The sequence below is a fragment of the Triticum aestivum genome, chromosome 7B (genome assembly GCF_018294505.1).
Source record: "Triticum aestivum cultivar Chinese Spring chromosome 7B, IWGSC CS RefSeq v2.1, whole genome shotgun sequence".
Taxonomy (NCBI): domain Eukaryota; kingdom Viridiplantae; phylum Streptophyta; class Magnoliopsida; order Poales; family Poaceae; genus Triticum; species Triticum aestivum.
In genome coordinates, this window is record NC_057813.1 from 503,947,388 (window position 1) to 503,969,766 (window position 22,379).

Consider the following 22,379-nt stretch of genomic DNA (forward strand, 5'->3'; position numbering starts at 1 on the left):
CCTACTAAGTTGACGCGTATCAAGGGCTTTGTCAACTTAGTCAATATAAACGATTCTAGCTGCAGTGATCGTACGATGTCCATACAACGGCCATAGTGCTTCTTCAACCTCTGGTCTTCTTACTCCAGCCGCCCAAAGCAGCGCCGGTCGTGCCGCGTGCTCCTGCCTCCCGTGTCCGGCTGTGATGCTGCGGAGGCCTCACCGCCCCATACTACTCCCACCGCTGACCAGGCCGTCCCTCTACTCACCCACACTCCCTGTTATTCTGCGGTGATATCAGCCTCACACCGCAGCCGAACCAGTGAACCCTCGTACTCCTCTCCGCGCGGGCTTCCACTGCTGGGTCTTCCCCGGCTCCGCGTCGTCCCCTTCCTAGGCCTCGCCGTCGTCCACCGCCCTGATGCTCTCGGCGCGGCGTGGTCAACGTGGTCAACGACCGACTTCCATCGGAAGAGTACTGTACGTGGAGAGGCTGACAGCTGGGTCCATGGTGGCCGCAAGGAAGTGCCTCCTTATTACGCGCAAAATAATTATTCCTCCACATGACAGCAGGGACCCACCAGACGGACCACCTTATTTCACGAAAAAAACGTTTCCCCCCTGACTGTTGGGACCCACTGGACGGGCCACCAGATTTTACAAAATAAACGTTCCCCTCGCTGTTAGCTCGGACCCATTGGAAGTGCCTCCTTATTACGCACAAAAGAATGAATACTCCCCCTACTAGTTGGGACCCACCTTGGTGGGAGGCTGACTTATGGGCCTACTAAGTTGACGGGGATGGAGGGCTTTGTCAACTTAGTCAAGCTCAAGTGACCGTACGATGTCCATCCAATGGCCGTAGTGCTTCTTCAACCTCTGGTCTTCTTGCTCCAGCCGCCCAAAGCAGCGCCGGTCGTGCCGCATGCTCCTGCCTCCCATGGCCGGCTGTGCTGCCGCGGAGGCCTCACCGCCCCCTACTATTCCCACCACTGGCCAGGCCCTGCGGCGACGGCAGCCTCACACTGCAGCCGAACCAGTGAACCCTCGTACTCCTCTCCACGCGGGCTTCCACTGTCGCGTCTTCCCTGGCTCCGCGTCGTCCCCTTCCTAGGCCTCGCCGTTGTCCACCGCCCTGGTGCTCTCGGCGCGGCATGGTCCACGTGGTCAAGGAACGACTTCCATCAGACATGGATTGTACGTGGAGAGGCTGACAGCTGAGTCCACGGCCGCAGCAAGGAAGTGCCTCCTTATTACACGGAAAATAATGGTTCCTCCACCTGATAGCAGGGACCCACCGAATGGGACACCGTATTTCACAAAAAAAAACATTTCCCCCCTGACTGCTGGGACCTACCAGCTACATCTTTGCACGCAAGGAAGTGCATCCATATTACGGGCAAAAAAAATGTTTTGCCCCTGACTGCTGGGACCCACCAGCTACATCTTTGCACGCGAGAAAGTGCTTCCGGGCAAAAAAAAAATGATTCGCCCCCCTGACTGCTGGGACCCACCAGCAATATCTTCGCACGCAAGGAATTGCTTGACAGTCGGGACCCACCTGGTCGAAACGTATGTAGCATTGTCATTCTGGTCACGAACGTGTACGTACATACTGGTCGATGTAGAGGCCCGCACGTGTCGTAGTAGAGGCGCGCATGTAGCATGTACACATACGTACAACGGCCAGGGTGCAAGAAATTAAATACGGCCACGTATGTACATACGGGCGGGGTCTCGAACGCCTACTCGCGCATACGTACGGCCAGGGCTCGTGTACATGGCTGGGTCGGAACGGAGAAACTGCGTCGTCGTCGTGTTCATGGGGAGGCAACGGAATGCTCATGTTCATGGGAAGGCAACGAAATGCGTTGTGTTCATCGGGAGGCAACAGAACGCGTGGGAGCCAACCGGCTTGGACGGAACAGGCAATGGAAACGAGGCCTGGCTTACCGCATAACGGAGGAAACGGCCTTGTGTTCGACCGGCCACGTTCGAAACGGGATCCTGTTCATCGGGAGGGGTCTGGCGTACCGCTAAACGGAGGAAATGGACTTGTGTTGGACCTCCTACGGTCGAAACGGGGTCATGTTGATCGGGAGGGGTGTGGCCTACTGCAAAACGGACAAAACGGACTTGTGTTGGAGCGCTACGGTCGAAAAGGAGGGTCCTATTCATCGGAAGGGGTGTGGTGTACCGCAAAACGGGACTACACAATATACTTTTCATCTCCACCGTCGACCTTCTCCAGCCTCCACGGGTTACTGTTCATCCAGCGTCGACCTCCTCCAGCCTCCACCTGCGACTGTTCATCCACGGGCTCCTGTTCATCCAGCCTCCACCGTGCGCTACTCCACCGGCTACTATTCAACCACCCCTCTCCACGGGCTCCTGTTCAACCACCCCTCCATGGGCTACTGTTCATCCACCTCTCCATCGTCTACTATTCATCCAGCCCTCCATGGGGTCATCCTGTTCATCCAGCGCTCCACGGGGTCGTCCTGTTTATCCAGCCCTCCACGGGGTCCTGTTCATCCAGCCCCAACCGGCTCTATCGATCGAGGTCCTGTTCATCCAGAGGCAACGCCACGGGGTCCTGTTCATCCACCCCACCGCTCGCTGTTCATCCACCCCCACCCCCCGCAACACTCACTGTTCATCCAGAGGCAGCATCGATCAGCTTCAGTTAGCAGAAGTAGCAAAGGAATCGCTCGATCGGGTTTAGTAACGCGTAGCCTGCAGTGCAATCACTCGGGTTTAGTTAGAGCCCAACGCCTCGCTCGGGTTCAGTTAGAGCCAATGCCTCGCATACACGTGCGTATGTGTACGAGAGAAACGTGCATCGCTCGGCCCCCGACCACCCACTATAAACCGAGAACTCCCCGAAATTTTCCTCGCCCTCGCTTCTACCACGGGTTTTTCTGTCATGGACGGCCCAAAGAATGTCATGCAGCTGCGTCTCCGGCCCGCCCAGGACGAAAAGCCCATTTTCTGTCATGATTTTTTGTCATAGAAGTAGGAGCCCACCACATCTATGATGATATCGGGTTTTGTCACAATTATCGTCATAGAAGTGTCATAAGTATGACAGAAAAAAAATTCATTTGGCCCAAAATGTCACTGATGTGTCTTTTTTTTGTAGTGAGTGTAATCTTGATTCTCATATACTTCCCAAACACATTCCCATCCGCTCCCGTGTCTACCTCTATGAACTGACCAATGATGTTACCAATTTCTTCAGCAGATTTTGCATTCATCATGCCAAGAGGGAGCCCAAAGACTCGGATGTAGATTGGTATATTGTTAAACTCATACTCCTCCAGGCTCCTACTCGAATTATAGTCCTCTACAACCACCAGATCCTTGTAAAACATCCATGGGCCATTTTCGATCGACTTTCACTTCCCGGACTCCTGGTGGAACGAGAATATAAACATGTTCTTGCCCACCTCCTTGCAACCAATACCTTTGCTCGGGCACCAGACTCTCCCCAGAGACAAACTGATTGCATCTTGGTGTGCCAATTTATTAGACAATACCTTACCCACCGCTTGCGCCTCCGTGGTTTTGCCCTTGGCCCTTGCTGAAATTCTGATCATAACCCCTTTCGTATTTTCCTCCGAGAGCCTCAACCCCTTGAACAACCCAACGACTCCCTCCATATCCCTTCCTCACACTACAAACCTCCGCCTCCTCCTAGGATCAGAGTGTATTATGACTGCGCGCTGTAGGGAAGCACACAAAGGCTTTTGGTGGACTGGGACGGAGAATAGATAGTGGTGTGGACGCGAGAACAAATCGGACATGAATGTGGCTTAGATCCAGTCGTTGGAGCCTACGCACTTGATTGCCCCCGCAATCACCGAACAAGACGCGAACCATCACTAGGAGGACGGACGAGACACCTTTGTGTTACTATCTGTGCTTGTGTTGTATTATGTCTACTCCTGAAAATACCAAGCTTTGTGATTTCTCAAGTACTAATAGCAATGATTTCATTAGTACTCCCAATGCGCCTCTTGCCACTAGTGCAGAGTCTTATGATATTAGAGCATGCTTGCTAAATCTTGTTATGAAAGAACAATTCTCTAGAAATTTTAATGAAGATGCCGCTTCCCATCTTAATACCTTGTTGAGTTGTGTGATATGCAAAAAAATAAAGATGTGGATAATGATATTGTTAAAATGAAACATTTTCCTTTCTCTCTAAGAGATAGAGCTAAAGCATGGTTATCATGTTTACGAAAAATAGTATTGATTCTTGGTCTAAGTGCAAAGATGATTTCATTGGCAACTAATTTTCTTCAGAAAAATATATAACTTTGAGGAATCAAAACATGAATTTTAAGAAACTTGACCAAGAAAATGTTGCACAATCATGGGAAATAATGAAACTTATGCTTGAAACTTGTCCCTAACATGGATTGAGTCTTTGGATGATAGTGCATTTTTTTTGCTGGACTAAACTTTGTTTCAAGAAACCTTATAGATTCACCTGCAGGTGGTATGTTCGTGGGAATAACACTTGGAGAAGCCACTAAGCTTCTTGATAATTTGGCCGCCAATTATTTCCAATGGAGCACCGAGCATGGTCCAAGTGGTAAGAAGGTAATTATGTTGAGGAGATTTCCTCCCTAAGTGAAAAGGTTGATGCTATTATTTTCCACTCTTGCTACTATTGATCCAAATAATGTTTGTAGAGGGAACTTCAATAATAATGATAAACCTTATCTTGGTAATCCCTCTAATAATTATGGTAATTCTATGATAATTCTTATAATAATAATAATAATAATAATAATAATAATAATAATAATAATAATAATAATAATAATAATAATAATAATAATAGGATGCCTACTGAACTTGAAAACAATATTAAACAATTTATTAGTTTGCCAAAAAATTCAATACTATGATAGAAAAAGATTGAGTAAATTTGATGATATGTTTAGAAATATGGATAGACTTGTGCATGATATGAAAAATTGAGTAAGTTTGATGATATGTCTAGGACACTAGAACTGCCACCCCCCCCCCCACGTCGGCGGACGGATGGGGTGTCCGGTTTACGCATGAGTATCGCAGAGGTGTTGCCCCCAACCACTTTGCATTTATGAGGCCAGCTCCAATGCGCGACCACATTTGGTCCGTCCCTGTCTGTTGGGGTTGAAATAGATATAAAACACGACCCAATGCACTGACACAAACGGATGGGCATCGTTTTCCATCCGTCTGTGACCCATTTCGGACCGAAATTTGGGTTGCACGTTGAAACAGACAAGGCCCTTGTCCTCCCCTGGCCCGCATGTCGGGGCACAAACCTTCCCATTTCCCACTTTTCTCCCAATTAACCTCCCGCCCTCCTGCTCCTGACATGGCCGTCGCGCCAAGGAACGCCACTGCCAAGGCCATCCCAGCTGCCACTACCGCCTGCCCCGCGGCCTCGAAGAGGAAGAGGCCCAAGAAGGTGTTGGGAAACGTTGCATGGAAAACAAAAAAAATTCTACGCACGCGCAAGATCTATCAATGGAGATGCATAGCAGCGAGAGGGGAGAGTGTGTCTACATACCCTCGTCAACCGTAAGTGTAAGCTTTCGTTAACACGGTTGATGTAGTCGAACTTCTTCGTGATCCAACCGATCGAGTACCGAACATACGACACCTCCGCGTTCAGCACACGTTCAGCCCAGTGACGTCCTCACCTTCTTGATCCAGCAAGACGGCTAAGTAGTGGATGATTTCTAGCAGCACGATGGCGTGGTGACAGTGGTGGTGATGCTATCTCTGCAGGGCTTCGCCTAAGCACTACAAAAATATAACCGAGGGACTAAACTATGGAGGGGGCGCCGCACATGGCTAAGCAATTCTCATGGTTATGTGTGGAGCCCCCCAGCCACATATATATAGGTGGTAGGACGAGGGGAGAGTCCAAGGGGCGCCCCAAGTAGGGCCGAATCCTACTTAGGGTCTTTCCCTAGCCGCACCCCTTACCATATTTGTCGGAGTGTATAGGAAAGGGGAGAAGAGGGAAGGAAGGGGGACGCTGACTCCCCCCTTTCCTTCTCTCCCCAAGGGCTGCGGCCTTAGGTGGGGCGCGCCAGCCCCTTGTGGGCTGGTGTGTTCCCCTCTTTGGCCCATATGCCCCATTAACCTCCCGGGGTGTCCGAAACCCTTCCGGTGACCCGATTTCTACCCGGTACATCCCAAAACTCTTCCGGTGTCCAAATATCATCGTCCTATATATTGATCTTCACCTCCGGACTATTCCGGAGCTTCTCGTCATGTCCGTGATCTCATCGGGGACTCCGAACAACATTCGGTCACCAAATGATATAACTCATATAACACTACATCATCAACGAACGTTAAGCGTGCGGACCCTACGGGTTTGAGAACTATGTCGACATGACCGAGACATCTCTCCAGTCAATAACCAATAGCGGAACCTAGATGCCCATATTGGTTCCTACATATTCTACGAAGATCTTTATCGGTCGAACCTTATGACAACATACATAATTCCTTTGTCTATCGGTATGTTACTTGCCCGAGATTCGATCGCCGGTATCTTCATAACTAGTTCAATCTCGTTACCGGCAAGTCTCTTTACTCGTTCTATAATACATCATCTCGTAACTAACTTCTCAGTCACTTTGCTTGCAAGGCTTCTTATGATGTGTATTACCGAGAGGGCCTAGAGATACCTCTCCGATACACGGAGTGACAAATCCTAATCTCGATCCATGTGAACTCAACAGACACCTTCAGAGATACCTGTAGAGCATCTTTATGACCACCTAGTTACATTGTGACGTTTGATTGCACACAAGGCATTCCTCCGGTATCCAGGAGTTGCATGATCTCATAGTCGAAGGAATATGTATTTGACATTAATAAAGCAATAGCAATAAACTGAACGATCATATGCTAAGCTAACAGATGGGTCTTGTCCATCACATCATTCTCCTAATGATGTGATCCCGTTATCAAATGACAACTCATGCCTAGTTAGGAAACCTTAACCATCTTTTGATCAACGAGCTAGACTAGTAGAGGCTCACTAGGGACACGATATTTGTTTATGTATCCACACATGTATTTAAGTTTCCGGTTAATACAATCCTAGCATAAATAATAAACCTTTATCATGATTAAGGAAATATAATAATAACCATTTTATTATTGCCTCTAGGGCATATTTCCATCAGAAGGATCTCAAGTTGGATGTGATCAGCTGAGAATCGACGAAGAGGGCTGGCCATAGAGCCAGAGATGCGGAGAGGAAAGCCTATCGACGTCGCCACCGTGCAATAACGGGCCACTGCTGAGAATAACGAGACCCTGGCCACCAAGGTCACGCAGGAAACGACGCAACATGCCCTCCTCATGCTAGGGTTTAATCGACCCACGCCGACCATTCTTATCGCCACCGCCATGGCCGCGACGAGTACCTGCTCATCAGTCGTTCGCCCTCCACGGGGCAGTCACCAAGCTCCTCCACAACACCACAAACAGGTGGTCTCCATCTGGCGCACGAAGACATGGTGCGACCCGCTTTTCCATGTCATCGGACGATAGCGTAATCGCGCCGACCAATCCCGCTCCCGCGGCCAGCATCGACCTCAACGTCACGCCTGGGTCCGGCGCCGGCCATCCGGCAACCGGGATGCAAAAAGAGCGGCACGTGCGATTCCTATGACCAACCTTCCTGACGCTTGCAAGTTGTTCGACCGAATGCTCAACCCAACGACGGCACAAGATGACCCGACCTACTTCAACAATTTCATGGAGAACATCATCTACGGAGGTCGTGGCCAAGCCTTCCACCCCGAGGACCGTGGCCAAGCCTTCAATCCCGACGAGACCAAAGGCAAGATGGCCGTGGCCAAGATGATAGTGCCGAAAACATTGGCGGCCACGGCAACCAAGAAGCGACTGACGGCCAAGGCGAACCATGACATGAACTATGGGCGCTGGCATGAATCCAGCGGTCCCACGAAATGCCTCATTCGGTTCGGCGCAGCGGCCAGATTTGCTCCGTCGCAGCTGGACAACAGCTTGTTACCCAACTCAAACAGACAGAATCTGGGTAAAACAGATGTCCGTTTGGTATCGTGCGTTGTAATTGAACTGATACAGAGATGTGGTAACCTGGTTCAACCGTGCTATATCGTGGGACCGCTGGATTCAAATGGTGGAGGGTGTGCCAGCATCGTCAAGAAAAGGTTCTTTGTCCTGCATAGTACTCGATAGACTGCTTTTACAGTAGTGCCCAAAAGGCCAAAACTATTTGGCGAAGGAAACAGGACAACCCTCGCCGGCAGGCCGTACGCTTGCAGCACCCGGCCGGCCGCGTCCGGGCCCCCCGCTGAAAGGTTATGGTCTGGCCACGACGTGATGTTTTACGTGGATGCATTGACTAGATCGCCATGCGCCCGCCCAATCACTTGTCGTCGTCCTCTTCCTTCCCACCGCGGATTCGCAGCGTGGCCTCAACGGCCTCTCCCGTACCCGTGTCGCGTTCATCTGATCTGCATAGGCCAGCTAGCTTCTGTCAGTAACTAACCGCAGTTATTATGACAGATGCTTTGCCTGCTTTTTTGTGTGATCGACCGATGTGGCATGTGTCATGGGAGTCCTGTTTTTTTTGCATGGATGGGGCAGTGCATACCAAACCTATTCCAAGGTTCCGTGCAGCAGTGTGCTCAACGGAGGTGAAGATGTACTGATCAGTGATCAATCATGTCATGTGTTCACGTCAGATTAAGCAAGTCATCTGTCCTATAAGACCTCTCGCAGGGGGCATCATAGGTATGATGCAATCAAGTACAATCCCAATACAAATTAAGCATATAGATAACATGTCATAGTAGTATCATCTCATAATAAGTGAGGCATTAGTACGAGTCTACAAAGTAGTAAATGAGTTCAACTAATTTTATTTGTCATTAATTTACCATTAGGTAATTCAAATCTTTCCGTGTGGCTAAGTTTATTGTAAGGACTGGCTAGCTTTTGGCACCAGAAGCCTAGATCTTCTGATCTGAAAATGCTTTAAAAAATTGTGAGTATTTTGGTCCAGGTAATGTTAGAATACTATGAGCATCCGCAATTTTGTCTTCAAAATGACACTTTTTATGAATTGGAAAATAATTAAGTGCACTAATTTGGTACTTTTGCTCTTCATGTATTTTTATACAAGCCACGAATCAAATCATTTTCCCGGGAAATTTGCATGGTAATACGCGTCTCATTTATATAGAATAAAGATCATGTTATAAGGCACGTAAAAATAGAAAAATCCTATGCAAAATACCAACGCATGTCCTTTTCCTTCGACACCACCGAAGCAGCCACCAAAGTGTAAAAGGACAGATCACCTCTTCACCCAAGCTCGACGCGGCTCCACCGCTGATCAGCAGCTTTACGGACCTCCAAAGTAGTTTGTCAGAAGTAAAACCATAGCCATTGAAAGAATCAGACCGGGGCAACATGTCCCCGGACACGCCATCGAACTTCAGAACTAACACCCCCGCATGACGACTACGTCGGAGGAGGAAATCAGAACTGCAGCCTTCGACCACAGACCCATCACAAGAAACTCCATCTTCCAGTTGTCACTTGCATAGACAACCGCCTGCGCGTACTCCTGAACGACAAAACCTCCCTGCTCCACCATGACGTCGGAGACAACGCCACAGCAACGGGGACAGAGCAGAAGGAGAGACACACTTGATGGAGTCGCCGCCACCGCCTCACCAACACCATCCACGAACCCTAACGCTGCCGATCTGTGGGATTGGCAGAGACACGATGCTATCAACTCCGAGACGCCGCCATGAAGGGCACCGCCGGTGTGGGAGTGGAGTTGAGGCAGATTTATTCGTCCGGGCGCCGCTTCCACCACCTCAACGACGCACCACGACCTACAAATCCAAAACCTAACTACAGAGCGGAGGAACGGGGTCCCCCCTCCCTCCTGCCGCCGGAGCAGCCGAAGGGAGAGGGGGCCAGCGCCCCGGCCGGTGAAGATCAGAGGAAAGAGATCGCCTCCCTAGTCGCCTTGGTGGTGGCGGTGGCTAGGGTAGGAAAAAGTCTCGCCCTCGCAAAATGCAAGGGCGCTACTTTTAGTATTACAAAATGCTAATTATTACAAAATGCTAATTAGTATTTATTTTTATATATGGGTAGACTTTCCCTCCCATTTATCCTCTTAATTGCAAAGTCAATTATGCTTTAGACTTGGATACACTTTGAAAGGTGTAACTTTGATCTTAATTTTTTAAATGGATATATGTATATGCTGGTAGGATATAAAAAAACTAAAATATTTTTTTACAAGAATTTAATTATCTCTGTTAATTTTTTCCTTGGTAACTGAGCTACAAGGACATCAACCAACCAAACCGGCGGTTAGGCCATCTCCACCGCACAACCCCATCTTGTCCGGGTGCGTCCGTTTGGGGTAGAACGGACGAATAGCGCGGCCTAACGCACGGCCCCAAACGGACAAATGTCCGGAATCCGTCCATTTTCGACCAATCTCTGGCCCAAACTTGCGCCGAGTTTGGGGTGAAACGGACATCGCGCGAACGGGCTCGCCGCACGCCCTTGTCCCCCCGTGGCCCGCGGTCGGGGACACAGGTAGTCCCATTCGATTCCAACGCCTCCATCCCCCTCCCCCGCCCCGCCCCGCCGACTGCGCCGCCGCTATTCTCCGTCCGCCTTCTCCACGCAGCCCCGGCCGTCCATAGCCAACCACGTCTCGACATGGCCGCCACCACGCCCGCGCTTTCACCGTAGTTTAGGCCTTCGATCGGAGGAGGTTTGTCCATCGCTGTCGTGGCCGGCGGCAGAGGGGATACGACCGCAGGCGACGTACCACGGCGGCCAGGGCAGCTTCCGACGAGTGTTCCAGAGCGGCCAGTAGCCGGCCGCCAACCACACCTGCATCGAGGTGATCATCGCAGCCACTTTGCCACCACGACCGCAAGGTGTTCGACACTTTGCCTACAAAGGTATGGGCAGTGGTGATGAGTTTTTCTTCCACCACTTCATTTGTTCATTGGACGATTCGTCGTCGGATGATGAAGATCTTGTGGTGGCTGCACTGGTGGTTCACGGCCATCAACGGCAGCTTCCTCGGTACAGGGGGTCAGTCCCTGGCCGTGCTCCCAACCTGAACCGCAACAGGGAGAGATGCCACGCCCTACTCTATGCCGATTACTTTGCGAACACCCCGCTCTTCAATCCCGATGGGGTATCGTTCGATACCCTGCACTGTCATGGGATGAAAGGAAGCTTTGGGAGGTGATGACTGCTTATGTGATCATGCACAACATGATCATCGAGGACGAGCGTGATGACAATATCTTCGACCAAAGATTTGATTTTCAAGGTGACAATGTTGAGCCCCTGCACCAAGAACCGGCCACGTTTGATCAGTTTGTCCAGTTCCATCGTGAGCTGTGTGATTGGCACACTCATTTGGATCTTCAAAATGACTTTGTTGAGCACGTGTGGGATCATATTGGCAACCAATGGATGTATTGGTTCATTTTATGTTCATTCAAGACAATTTCGATTTGGTTGTAAAACTATTTTTATTAGAGACAACTTCGATTGGGTTGTAAAATTATTTTAATTTTCAAACGATTAATATTTAGACGTGCAAACTTGTTTTGATATGAAAATATGGGCATTTAGGCCCCGGCAGACGGGATGGGGCAAACGGATGCAGCCGCGCGCTGGGCGCACGGCCACCGCATCCCAGGACAGGCCCGGACACGACCCCATCGCCCTACCCAAACGGACAGAATCCGGACAAAACGGACGTCCGTTTAGGGTCGCGCGGTGGAGTTGGCCTTAGCATGCCCACTAGCTCAATTGTCATGTGCTTTCTAGCACAGGTCCATGGCTCTTCCATTTTATTCTCGAACATGTTAGTGACCTGCGTATCATTGTATTAAGAAGAAAAAGGAACAAGAGCGCCCATACAACACTACTCACACATGCTATGCAAGTATGCATACCACACTATTGTTCTTAGATTACATTCGCGCCTGTTTATCATTAAAAAACTGACCTTTCAAGACTAGGACCAAACAACTAAGCTCCAAGGATCAGCCAGTCAAGGAAGAGAACTAAGCTCCAAGGCCAGGCAGTCAAGGAAGAGAGGCCCTGTGCTCCTGCAATCTCCCAAAGACGCCGCTCATCACTGGAAGTGTTCAACACTCTTTCCATGCTTGGCGCCACTTGTCAAACACACATGCATTACGATGAATCCAAATAATCCAAGCACTTGGCGCAACCAAGGGATTGAATCTTTTTTAGAAAATGAGGAAGACCCCCGGCCTCTACATCTGGATGATGCATACAGTCACTTTATTAATTATTCACATAAGACCTTACAAAATAATAAAATAGTAAGATTAAAGCCACCGTCTAAGCAACATTTATCGCTACTCCTATATATCCAAATGATGAAGGGATGGTGATAGTCTGGGCCTAATACCAAATAGATTTCGCAGCCAAACCTAACATCTAAGACCTGAGGTCCCATCCAGGACGCCTGCCGGGTATGGGGCACCCACCGGTCCGGCGCACTCCTCAACCAGGACGCCTGCTGAGTATGAGGCCGCCGCAGCCACCTGCCATCAATCCATCTTCAGAGTTGTACTGCTGCATCTACCTTGCCCGGTCTAGCTGCCGTCGACGCCACCACAACGCCAGACCGCGTCACCTCCTGCGTGAGTTCATCTCCGTGCATCGGACGCCGAGTCCCCACAGCGCCATGCCGTCGAGATCCGCCGCCATCAGTGAGTGAGATGACGCACCGCTCCACCAAAGAATCCGTCCTCTGGTCTCTCGAACACGTGTGTACCTCCAAGAATGACGCCCCCAAGGGGGGAACGACACCAGAGCGCCGCTGTCATTCGATCATCCGATCTAGGGTTTCCCCCGAAGGTAGCAGAGAGTGGCCTTGAACTTCTCCACGGCGATGCCTTCAAGAAGGGAACGATGCAGATAGCGCCGCCACCGCCGGCCTTGGTAGAAGCCAAAAGAAAGTTTTCACCCTGATCTGTTCGAAGGAATCCAACTCCTGAGCACGGCCGCCGCCATCACCAGGCTGAGCACACGCCGCCGCCGGCACCTTCACGATGCCCAGAGGCCGCGAGACTCGCCATCTGGAGGGAAACCGCTCTAGGGTGGGGGCCCCAGATCCGCCGCCGCCAGCCGCCATGGCCGGCTCCACGCTGCCCCCGCAGCCGTGGAGGCACAACCGCTGCCGGAATCCAATCGGGCCGCCGCCCCATCACGCCTACTCCGCCTCCACGCCGGGCGACCAGGTTCGCCATCATGTTTCTGCCAGAGGATCCCCTCGTGAGGAGAGGAGGAAGGCCCGCCGTCCGCCGGGCGCCGGGCGAGCTTCGCTCGCCGGCCTCCTCCGACGGCGGCGGGGAAGCAGGAGGGGTGGGAGGGCCTCGAGGCGACGGCGGTTAGGGCGCCCGAGCCGCCCTCTGGAGGCGACGCGAGCGCTATCTCCAGATCCTATAGACCCCAGGGATTGAATCCCTACTTTAGTTGATAAGGAGTTGTTTGCCACGCTTTATCCCGTTTCAGCTTGTTGGGGAGCAAGGATTTGCAACCCAACTTGATAAAGGATAGAGTACCAAAATTACCTTGCTAAGGGGCAGGAGCCGCAGGACACTAGTAAATGGTTGGTTGTTTTTTGATCCTTATTAGACAACATGCAAAGTTCTCGACGGAAAAGTCCACGGCGCGGGAGCCAATGAACGTCCAACACCTGTCATGTGCCACTAACCATAGGAATTTTTTTCCATTTTTCAGGGGCGAAGTCTTCCAAATACGTTCCCATGGCCTGAACTGAATTGCTCTTAGAAATATATGTTCATATGCAAATTTCGCCGAATACTGTCCGGCGGGGGATAGACGTCATATGTGCACGTCTTCCATTTCAGGCAACAGTGAGAAGTCCACGAGAAAATGTCAGAGACTGAGGTACAGTTATGTTCCGATCTTCCTCGCCAAAATGTATGCTTGTACTGAATTTTTTGCTTTGCATATATAATTTGATCCATCTTTTAGAAAAGAGAACACTATTTATTTAACATATCAATGACCAACATGCTCGTTGAAGTCTTTGGCTCAAAATAAATAAATAAGAACTCATCGTAGATTCTCATGTCCAATAACTCATCAGCCAATATTTGTGTACAGCCCTAAAATAAGTTCGTTATCAATAGTATTGATTGTTTACCATCCACAAAAAATGTGTCTACTTTAAGAGAAAGTGTATCTATCCATTGCATTAGATTAGTTGTGGTAGATATGTGGTGAAGACTAACATGTTTAAATCAGGCGTGGCTTGTACTTTTCTTTTCTATTTTAACTGCTAACTAGTAACATATATGTGTTCAAAAAATAATGAATGTGGCGTGCATAATTAAAAAATATAGAATACAGACATACTGTAGCCAATCGGAGTCACAATTCTCGTATATATAAACATGAAAAATTAATGTTTCAAAATGTTTTAAAATATGAAAAATTGTTAATAAAGAGATAATTGTGGTGAGGACTAAGGATACAAACATATTTGTTCTTTCTCAGCGGTATGTTTCTTTTAGGGTTTCTCAGACGTATGTAGACCCAATAATTTCTCAATGATCAGCACCTGACCTTCTAGAGGCTTTCCTACTGTGAGATTAACGTTGGCGAGTCATGTCACTTGAAAACGCCACTTGAGCCTTTGAGTGACATGACCGGCACATACATACAAGCGGCCCATCGGGCTTTCCGGCCCCGGAGATTGCGTTCGTACTGCAGCTGATATTGAGCTGACCGCATGGGCCTTTTTTTTTTTGCGGGGTTGATCGCATGCACCCTGCAGATAGCTATGGCGTGTACTCCTACTTGGTACTTGCTAACCAGCCACTTGCACTCTATCGATCGTATCACCTGGTTTCTTTTGCCGTGTGGTTACCTACCTAGAAGCAACTAAATAATAGATTTTTAATCATGCAAATATCACACGTTCATGGCTGAAAGTATGCCAAGTAGTGCTGCACTATAGACACAGCACACAAGCGAACACTCCTCTACGTGCGTCGTTATTCTCTCGCAAGCACATGATGCCTGCCGGCTGCCGTACCGAGATATTTGTCAAAGGCATTTGTCAGACAAGAACGAATGCCAAGAACTATCAGAATCCGAGGCATCAAAACCTTTTCAGCCTCCAATCGTTTCACATGTTCTTTTTTGAACAGCTGTATGTGTCTGAGTACGACATGTAGAACTAGAAAGAGATTTTTACGGACAATTCAGGTACGTACATATATTGGCATTGCATTGCATGATTGCATGTACATGTACGTATCTACGACTTACTTACAGGCGTGTACTGAGGCATCGATCATTATTAATGTGCATCAGTATCAACCACCTACAGATCACAGTCATGGGTAGCCAGAAATAGTCAAATTAAAGGACGGAAAATTAGAAGCTGACAAGTGAGAAAGAAATTCCATATTCACAAGTCAAAAAAGAGGGAGAGTGACGGATTATTTGCTATTATTACAGGTTCCACAAGAGCGCACCGAACCCGGACGCGGCGATGCCATCGGGCTGCCCCCAGAACTGGTACGGCTCCAGGCCGAGCGCGGACACGGCCAGCTCGTCGTGCGAGCCAATGCCCGCGTGCTCACCCAGCCACGTTGGTTCGTACCACGGCTCGGCGACGGGGTCTTCGCAGAACGTGCCCCCGAACGCGACCTCAACGGCGGCCGCGATGTCCTCATCGATGGATGGCAGCTCGATGATTTCCTCAAGCTCGTCGTCGACCTGGCTCGACATCTCTCCGCGGCGCCACAGGGGCGACGTCGCAGCCGCCGGCATTGGCTCCGCGCTCACGCTCGCGCCCACAGGGGCAGGCTCCATGGCCGCGGCGCGGGCTGCCGCGGCCTGCACGTCGTTGGGCGCGGCGGAGGCTGCGCGCGGCAGGGACGAGGCCAGCTCCGGGAAATTGAGCACGGCTGTAGGGCCCTTCACCACGAGCGCGGCGGCGTCGTGCGCGCGCGCCGCCATCTCTGGCGTCGGGAAGGTGCCCAGCCAGATGCGCGACTTCTTGCGCGGCTCCCTGATCTCGGACACCCACTTCCCCCACGCCCTCATCCGAACGCCGCGGTACGCCGGGTGCCGGCCGCCCGCGCCATTGCCTCCGGCATCCCTCCCTCTCTTCTCCATAACTCCGCCTCTCGCCATGGTTGGCGATGGCGGCGGCGAGGCGGACGACGACGCCGGGCTGTTCAGCTCAGAGTCAGGCATTTCCAATGCAAGTGCGCGCGCTCCCGACGATGGGTGTTTGAAGCTAGCGGGGAAGCTCAGGGCGGGTTTTGTAGCGGCTGTTGGGAGCGGTATGATGCTGACGTCTCACCAGCAGACGTCCCTGTCGCGGCCGTCCAGTCAGCAACGCTCCTCCTCTGTCTATCTCTCCAGATCTCTGTTCATTTTTCTAGATTGATCTACCTCTCGAGTCTCGACCTTTGTCTGAGTTGTGCCCTCTTAACGGATAAATTTTTGAAGAGACCGTTGCAAAGCAGGATAAAATTGCTTACGAACATCAAGCTAGTGATGTGTACGTGCTGTGCAATTTACATTTACGTATTGTTACGTATTGTTTGTGGACAGATATGAGTGCGTTTTTAACTTGCTGCCACCGTATTAATTTCACAGTGATGAGGGTTTTCAGTTTGACGATGCAATGACAATTGGAGTTGTGGAATTGGATGGCTTTCGGCAATCCAGGTACCTTTTCTCCTTTTTGACATGACAATCCATGTAGGTCGATGGAAGCATCTGCCATCGGGGAAGCTGTTGTAGAAATGACTGGTAGGATATTAGGGCATCTCCAACACCGTGCCTTAAAAGAGACACTATATTTGTCCACGGACATGAATGCAGGAGCTGGCCATCCAACCATGTTCACATTCATTTCAAAGCAAATTTAAGCATAGCAGACAAATTACAGCAAACACGTCAAAATTTGTTAAAGCTCGGACATAATTTACATAAAACAGACGATATGTCGTCTATTCAACTAAAACCCTAAAAACACTACACTACCTTGTAGCGGGCGGTGACCTCGTACGCATGGCCGGCCTAGCCAGCGGCAGCGCTGTAACCTTTCGTGTCGTCGTCATCGGAGTGGTCCTTCCAGCAGCGGAAGGGCACAGGGCCACAACAGTCGTGCCCGCCCGCCGCCTGGCCCTCACGGAGGAGCCGCTCCACTTCCTCCTACGCAGTGCGGAGGGTTGGCCGTGGCCAATGTGACGCCCCCGAAATTAATCGTGCACTAAACATCCATGTAGCATGCACGATCAAGATCAGTGACTCACGGTATAATATCACAACACAACTCTACGACACAAAAGATAAATATAAATCTCATAAATTACAAGCCAGGGTCACAAGACCCGAAATTACATCAAGAGTTACGTCTGAGTACAGACAATTACAAGGGTGCCTTAAGAAGGTGAAGACAAACAACGGCTCTAGATCGAAAAGGCGCATGCCTCCTGCCTTGGACCTCGAACTACTCCTTGAAGTCGAACTCCATGTAGTAACCAAACTCGGTATCCTCCGGCTCCGGGCTCCATGAAGAAAAGAGGTAGCAAAGCAGCCGTGAGTACTCATCCAAAGTACTCGCAAGACTTACATCAGAACTATGCTAAGTATGCATTGATGTCAAAGGAATGGGGCTATATCTTTGGATTATATTGTAGAAATGCTAGAATAAAAGGAGAGAAACTCATCGTATCGAAGACTACATCTTCTATGGCCATCATCTTGCAGCAGTAGATGAGAGGAGCATATAATAATGGTAACATGTTTATATCAACAATGCTTTGAGATTCTTCCTCGACTAGCCAGCGAGAAAGCGATCTCGGAGTATTAAAATAATTAAGTATCACAATAGTATCCGGTTCTAATTCTAATAGATCAGGATACAACTCCAAGCATCATGTTACCATGGACACGGCTATTCCAATAGATCACTTTCCTGTAGAGGTGCACCACGTTACCCGATACGCTCAATTACTTCTGGCCGGACACACATTTCTTGGTAATGCCCAGCCTCGGGCAATCAACGCGCCGTAGTCCTACCTAAGCTCTACAGAGAGGTGATCATGCCGGTCTACATCCTAAGTTTGAAGGGGTCATGGGCTTATCGTCCAAAGCACTCCTGCACGTTGCGAAGACGGCTGGGACCAGTCCTGGCTACCTCTTTATACAAAGCATGTGCTTACGTGGACCACCCGGGCGTGTGCCGCTCAACTGCGAGAGAAATCGTACGATGACGAGGGTCCCATAACCATTATCCCGCGCAACGGTTAGTGCAAAAAGGCCAGCGACCAACTCATACCAAATACCCTAATCCACTAGTGTATTATTAGCATCTCGCGGAGACGACCAGGGCCATCGCTCTGACTAGGTTACTCGCGGACCACGACCAGGAACCAGGCCCACCTCTCTCCTAGTTGGTCTCCACCTACCCTGTCATTCGGCCACATTATCTCTCACGGGTACCCTTGGGGGCGACTCATCTTTATCATTGTAACAGACGGGGTTCAGGTCCATACCTTCAAGGTGAAGCTGGAGGAATCATCCTTGATTGGTTTACCTTGGTATACTTCACGACAGAGTCATCACCTAGAGTGAACTACGAGGAATCACCCACTAGATGTGCTACACTATAGAGTCGTCATCGAGAGTGAAATACAACGAATCACCCTTGGTAGATCACACTTGATATGGCTCGGTAGAGTCGTACAATTGTAAGGGCCTTTGGGGGTGTTCTCATCTCGGTACAATGACCCATCATCTCGGAAAACCCAGATTGAATAGCATGGAAACACGGACAAGGGTGTAGGGCCACTAATGGGACACTGACATTCCTATACTAAGCATTTAGGATAACATATATAGTATCAACAAAGGTTATCAAAAACAGGCTATGCATCAGAATAGAAACTAACGGAATAGAGCAGTAGCAAAATCTAATGCAATAACAAGAGAGAAAGAGTGGGTGATATCTGGATGATCAAGGGGTTTTGCTTGCTTGGAAGCTCTGTCGAGAAGGACTGGTCGTCGTCGATGTAGTCGATCACACGGGCTTCAGCAGCGGTCTCGGGGTTTACCGGAGAAGAAGAGGGGGAGGAAACAGTAAATATAAAGTACACAAATGCAACAGGATGTATGACATGGCAGTATGCTAAGATAGGGGTGCTCTAATGCATTACTAAGTATTTTAGACGGAGCGGGGAAATATCCGGGAATATTTTCCTGGCCCCAGGCAATTTCTCCAGTATTGATCTGGAGGGGAAGGTTTCATGTTTGTTATGGTAGAGGCATGTGGCTGGTATGTGAATGACATATTCAGATTCGTTGTATTTCTAATGATTTTTCATATATAAATTGTTTTCATCCGACTTATTGTTTATTTTCTATTGATTTTCAAAGTTATAGGCATTTTATGGAATTATTGGATTTATTTGAAATTCAAATTTAAATAGCTAAATGCTATGTGTACCCACTGTGAGCTAGCCATAGTGGCTTATGGGTGGGGGCAGTGGGCCCGGTTGACCCAGTCGACAAGTGAATAGTAACAGGGGGTCCCGCATGTCATAGGCTTGGCTTTTTTTTTGAATTAACCTTTTAATGTTACAGAGGGGCCCATGTGTCAGTTGGACATTTAGACTAAATAAACCATTAACTTAACCTACACTAAATTAGCCCTGATTAAACAAGGCCCGACACCATAGGTCAGTGGCACAAGCCACGACTGGGCGGTGGGCACGCGCACGGATGCGCAAGGCACCGACGGCCCCAGTCAGCCGCAGTGGCGGGAAGCGGCGTGCATGGGCGGTAGCATCGGCAGCGGCGTAGCAGTAGTAGAGCAAAAGCAACGGCTAGAGCAGCAACGACAATGATGCGGCAGTAGTCAGCACTGCGGGTGCACACAAGTGGCAGCGGGCGGACGAGCACGCGTGGGAGTGCGTTGGTCGCGGCCGGGTGAAGGGGAGCTGGGCGGGAGAGGCCAGGGGGAACAGACACGACCAGGAGGGCGTGTGGAGCAAGGCTACGGCGATGGCCGAGCGACAACAACGACGATGGCCGAGCGGCGGCTAGCAGCGACGCTCGGTGGAAACTTGCTACGACACACGAGAGAGAGAGAGCGAGAGGGAGCCCAGGAGGAGCGGGAGCTCATAGTGAGCTTGGGGGCATACTCGGGGAGGCTAGTCGAGCATGGAGTGGAGTGAATTAGGGCGGAGATGCATGACGACCGCGGCGGAGGAAGGAGATGCGCGCGATGCGAGGACGGCTCCCCAGCTTCTCTCCGGTGGCATCAGCAATGAAGATGAAGGCACCGGAGGCCCTGGACGCGGTGGTGCGGCTCGGGGTGGCGCTCTCGGCCACTTGCGATTTAGAGAGAAGCGAGGCGAGGGGGGAAGTGAGGGGTCTAGGGTTCGCTGGGGGTTTGGGGGTGGCTATATCCAACACGTTAGCACGCGGGATGGCTGACGCATGGCCATCCACGGCCACGGACGCGCGGGCGACGTCCACCCAGCCTCTGGTGAACAGAGATAGGGGACAACCCGCTGTCGGGTGATAAGTCTCCAACGTATCTACTTTTCCAAACTCTTTTTCCCTTGTTTTGGACTCTAATTTGCATGATTTGAATGGAACTAACCCGGACTGACGTTGTTTTCAGCAAAATTGCCATGGTGTTATTTTTGTGTAGAAATAAAAGTTCTTGGAATGACCTGAAACTTCACGGAGATTATTTTTGTAATAAATAAGAAATATTTGCAAAAGAATTAACCAGAGGGGACCCAAACCCTATCCACAAGGGTGAAGGGCGCGCCCTCTGTCTTGTGAGTCCCACGAAGCTCCACCGACCTCAACTCCAACTCCATATATTCATGTTTGGCGAGCAAAAATTCGGAGAGAAGGATTCATCGCATTTTACGATACTGAGCCGTCGCCACCTCCTATTCTTCCTCGGGAGGGCAGACCTGGAGTCCGTTCGGGGCTCCGGAGAGGGGGGACCGTCGCCATCGTCCTCATCAACCATCCTCCATAACCAAATTCATGATCATCACCCCCGTGTGTGAGTAATCCCATCATAGGATTGCTGGACGGTGAAGGGTTGGATGAGATTTACCATGTAATCGAGTTAGTTTTGTTAGGATTTGATCCCTAGTATCCACTATATGTTCTAAGATCTATGTTGCTATGACTTTGCTATGCTTAATGCTTGTCACTAGGGCCCGAGTGCCATGATTTCAGATCTGAACCTATTATGTTTTCATGAATATATTTGTGTTCCTGATCCTATCTTGCAAGTTATAGTCGCCTACTACGTGTTATGATCCGGCAACCCCGGAGTGACAATAGTCGGCACACTTCCCGGTGATGATCATAGTTTAAGGAGTTCATGTATTCACTAAGTGTTAATGCTTTGGTCTGGTACTCTATTAAAAGGAGGCCTGAATATCCCTTAGTTTCCAATAGGACCCCACTGCCACGGGAGAGTAGGACAAAAGATGTCATGCAAGGTCTTTTCCATAAGCACGTATGACTATATTCGGAATACATGCCTACATTATATTGAAGAATTGGAGCTAGTTCTGTGTCACCCTATGTTATAATTGTTGCATGATGAATGCCATCCGACATAAATATCCATCATTGATCCATTTCCTACGATCTCGTTTCATATTGATCTTTGCTAAGTTACTTTTCCGTTGCCACTGTTACGATTGCTACAAAACTGCTACAATTAGTTTTGCCGCCGTTACCGTTACTTCCATACTACTTTGCTACTAAACATTTTGCTACAGATATTAAGTCTTTCAGGTGTGATTGAATTGACAACTCAACTGCTAATACTTGAGAATATTCTTTGGCTCCTCTTGTGTCGAATCAATAAATTTGGGTTGAATACTCTACCCTCGAAAACTGTTGCGATCCTCTATACTTGTGGGTTATCAATACCTTTTTCTAGCGCTGTTGTCAGGGAGCATAGCTCTATTCTCTGAGTCACTTGGGATTTATATCTATTGATCACTATGAGGAATCTGAAATATCAAAGAACCAAGATTTTTCCCTCAACTGCGAGGGGAGGTAAGGAACTGCCATCTAGCTCTGCACTTGATTCACCTTCTGTTTTGAGTAAACTTGCGACACCTATACCTCCTATTGATTCTGATATGTCGCATGTTATTCATGATGCCACTTCTGATATGCATGATGCTTATGATGATACTACTTCTTTGTTTGATAATACTATGCCACTAGGTGAATTTCTTGAT

At 49.5% G+C, this 22,379-nt stretch overlaps 1 protein-coding gene across 1 annotated transcript; it reads right to left on the reverse strand.

Annotated features, from left to right (window-relative positions):
- Window positions 1–15,231: 15,231 nt before the first annotated feature.
- Window positions 15,232–16,351, reverse strand: LOC123160577 (ethylene-responsive transcription factor ERF039). The gene has a single exon (XM_044578380.1). It carries the CDS (start codon window positions 16,327–16,329, stop codon window positions 15,580–15,582), a length of 750 nt encoding a protein of 249 aa, XP_044434315.1. The 5' UTR covers window positions 16,330–16,351; the 3' UTR covers window positions 15,232–15,579.
- Window positions 16,352–22,379: the final 6,028 nt, after the last annotated feature.

Excerpts from the sequence above, each read along its gene's own strand:
- LOC123160577 (XM_044578380.1), bottom strand. The coding sequence starts at position 16,329 with ATGCCTGACTCTGAGCTGAACAGCCCGGCGTCGTCGTCCGCCTCGCCG.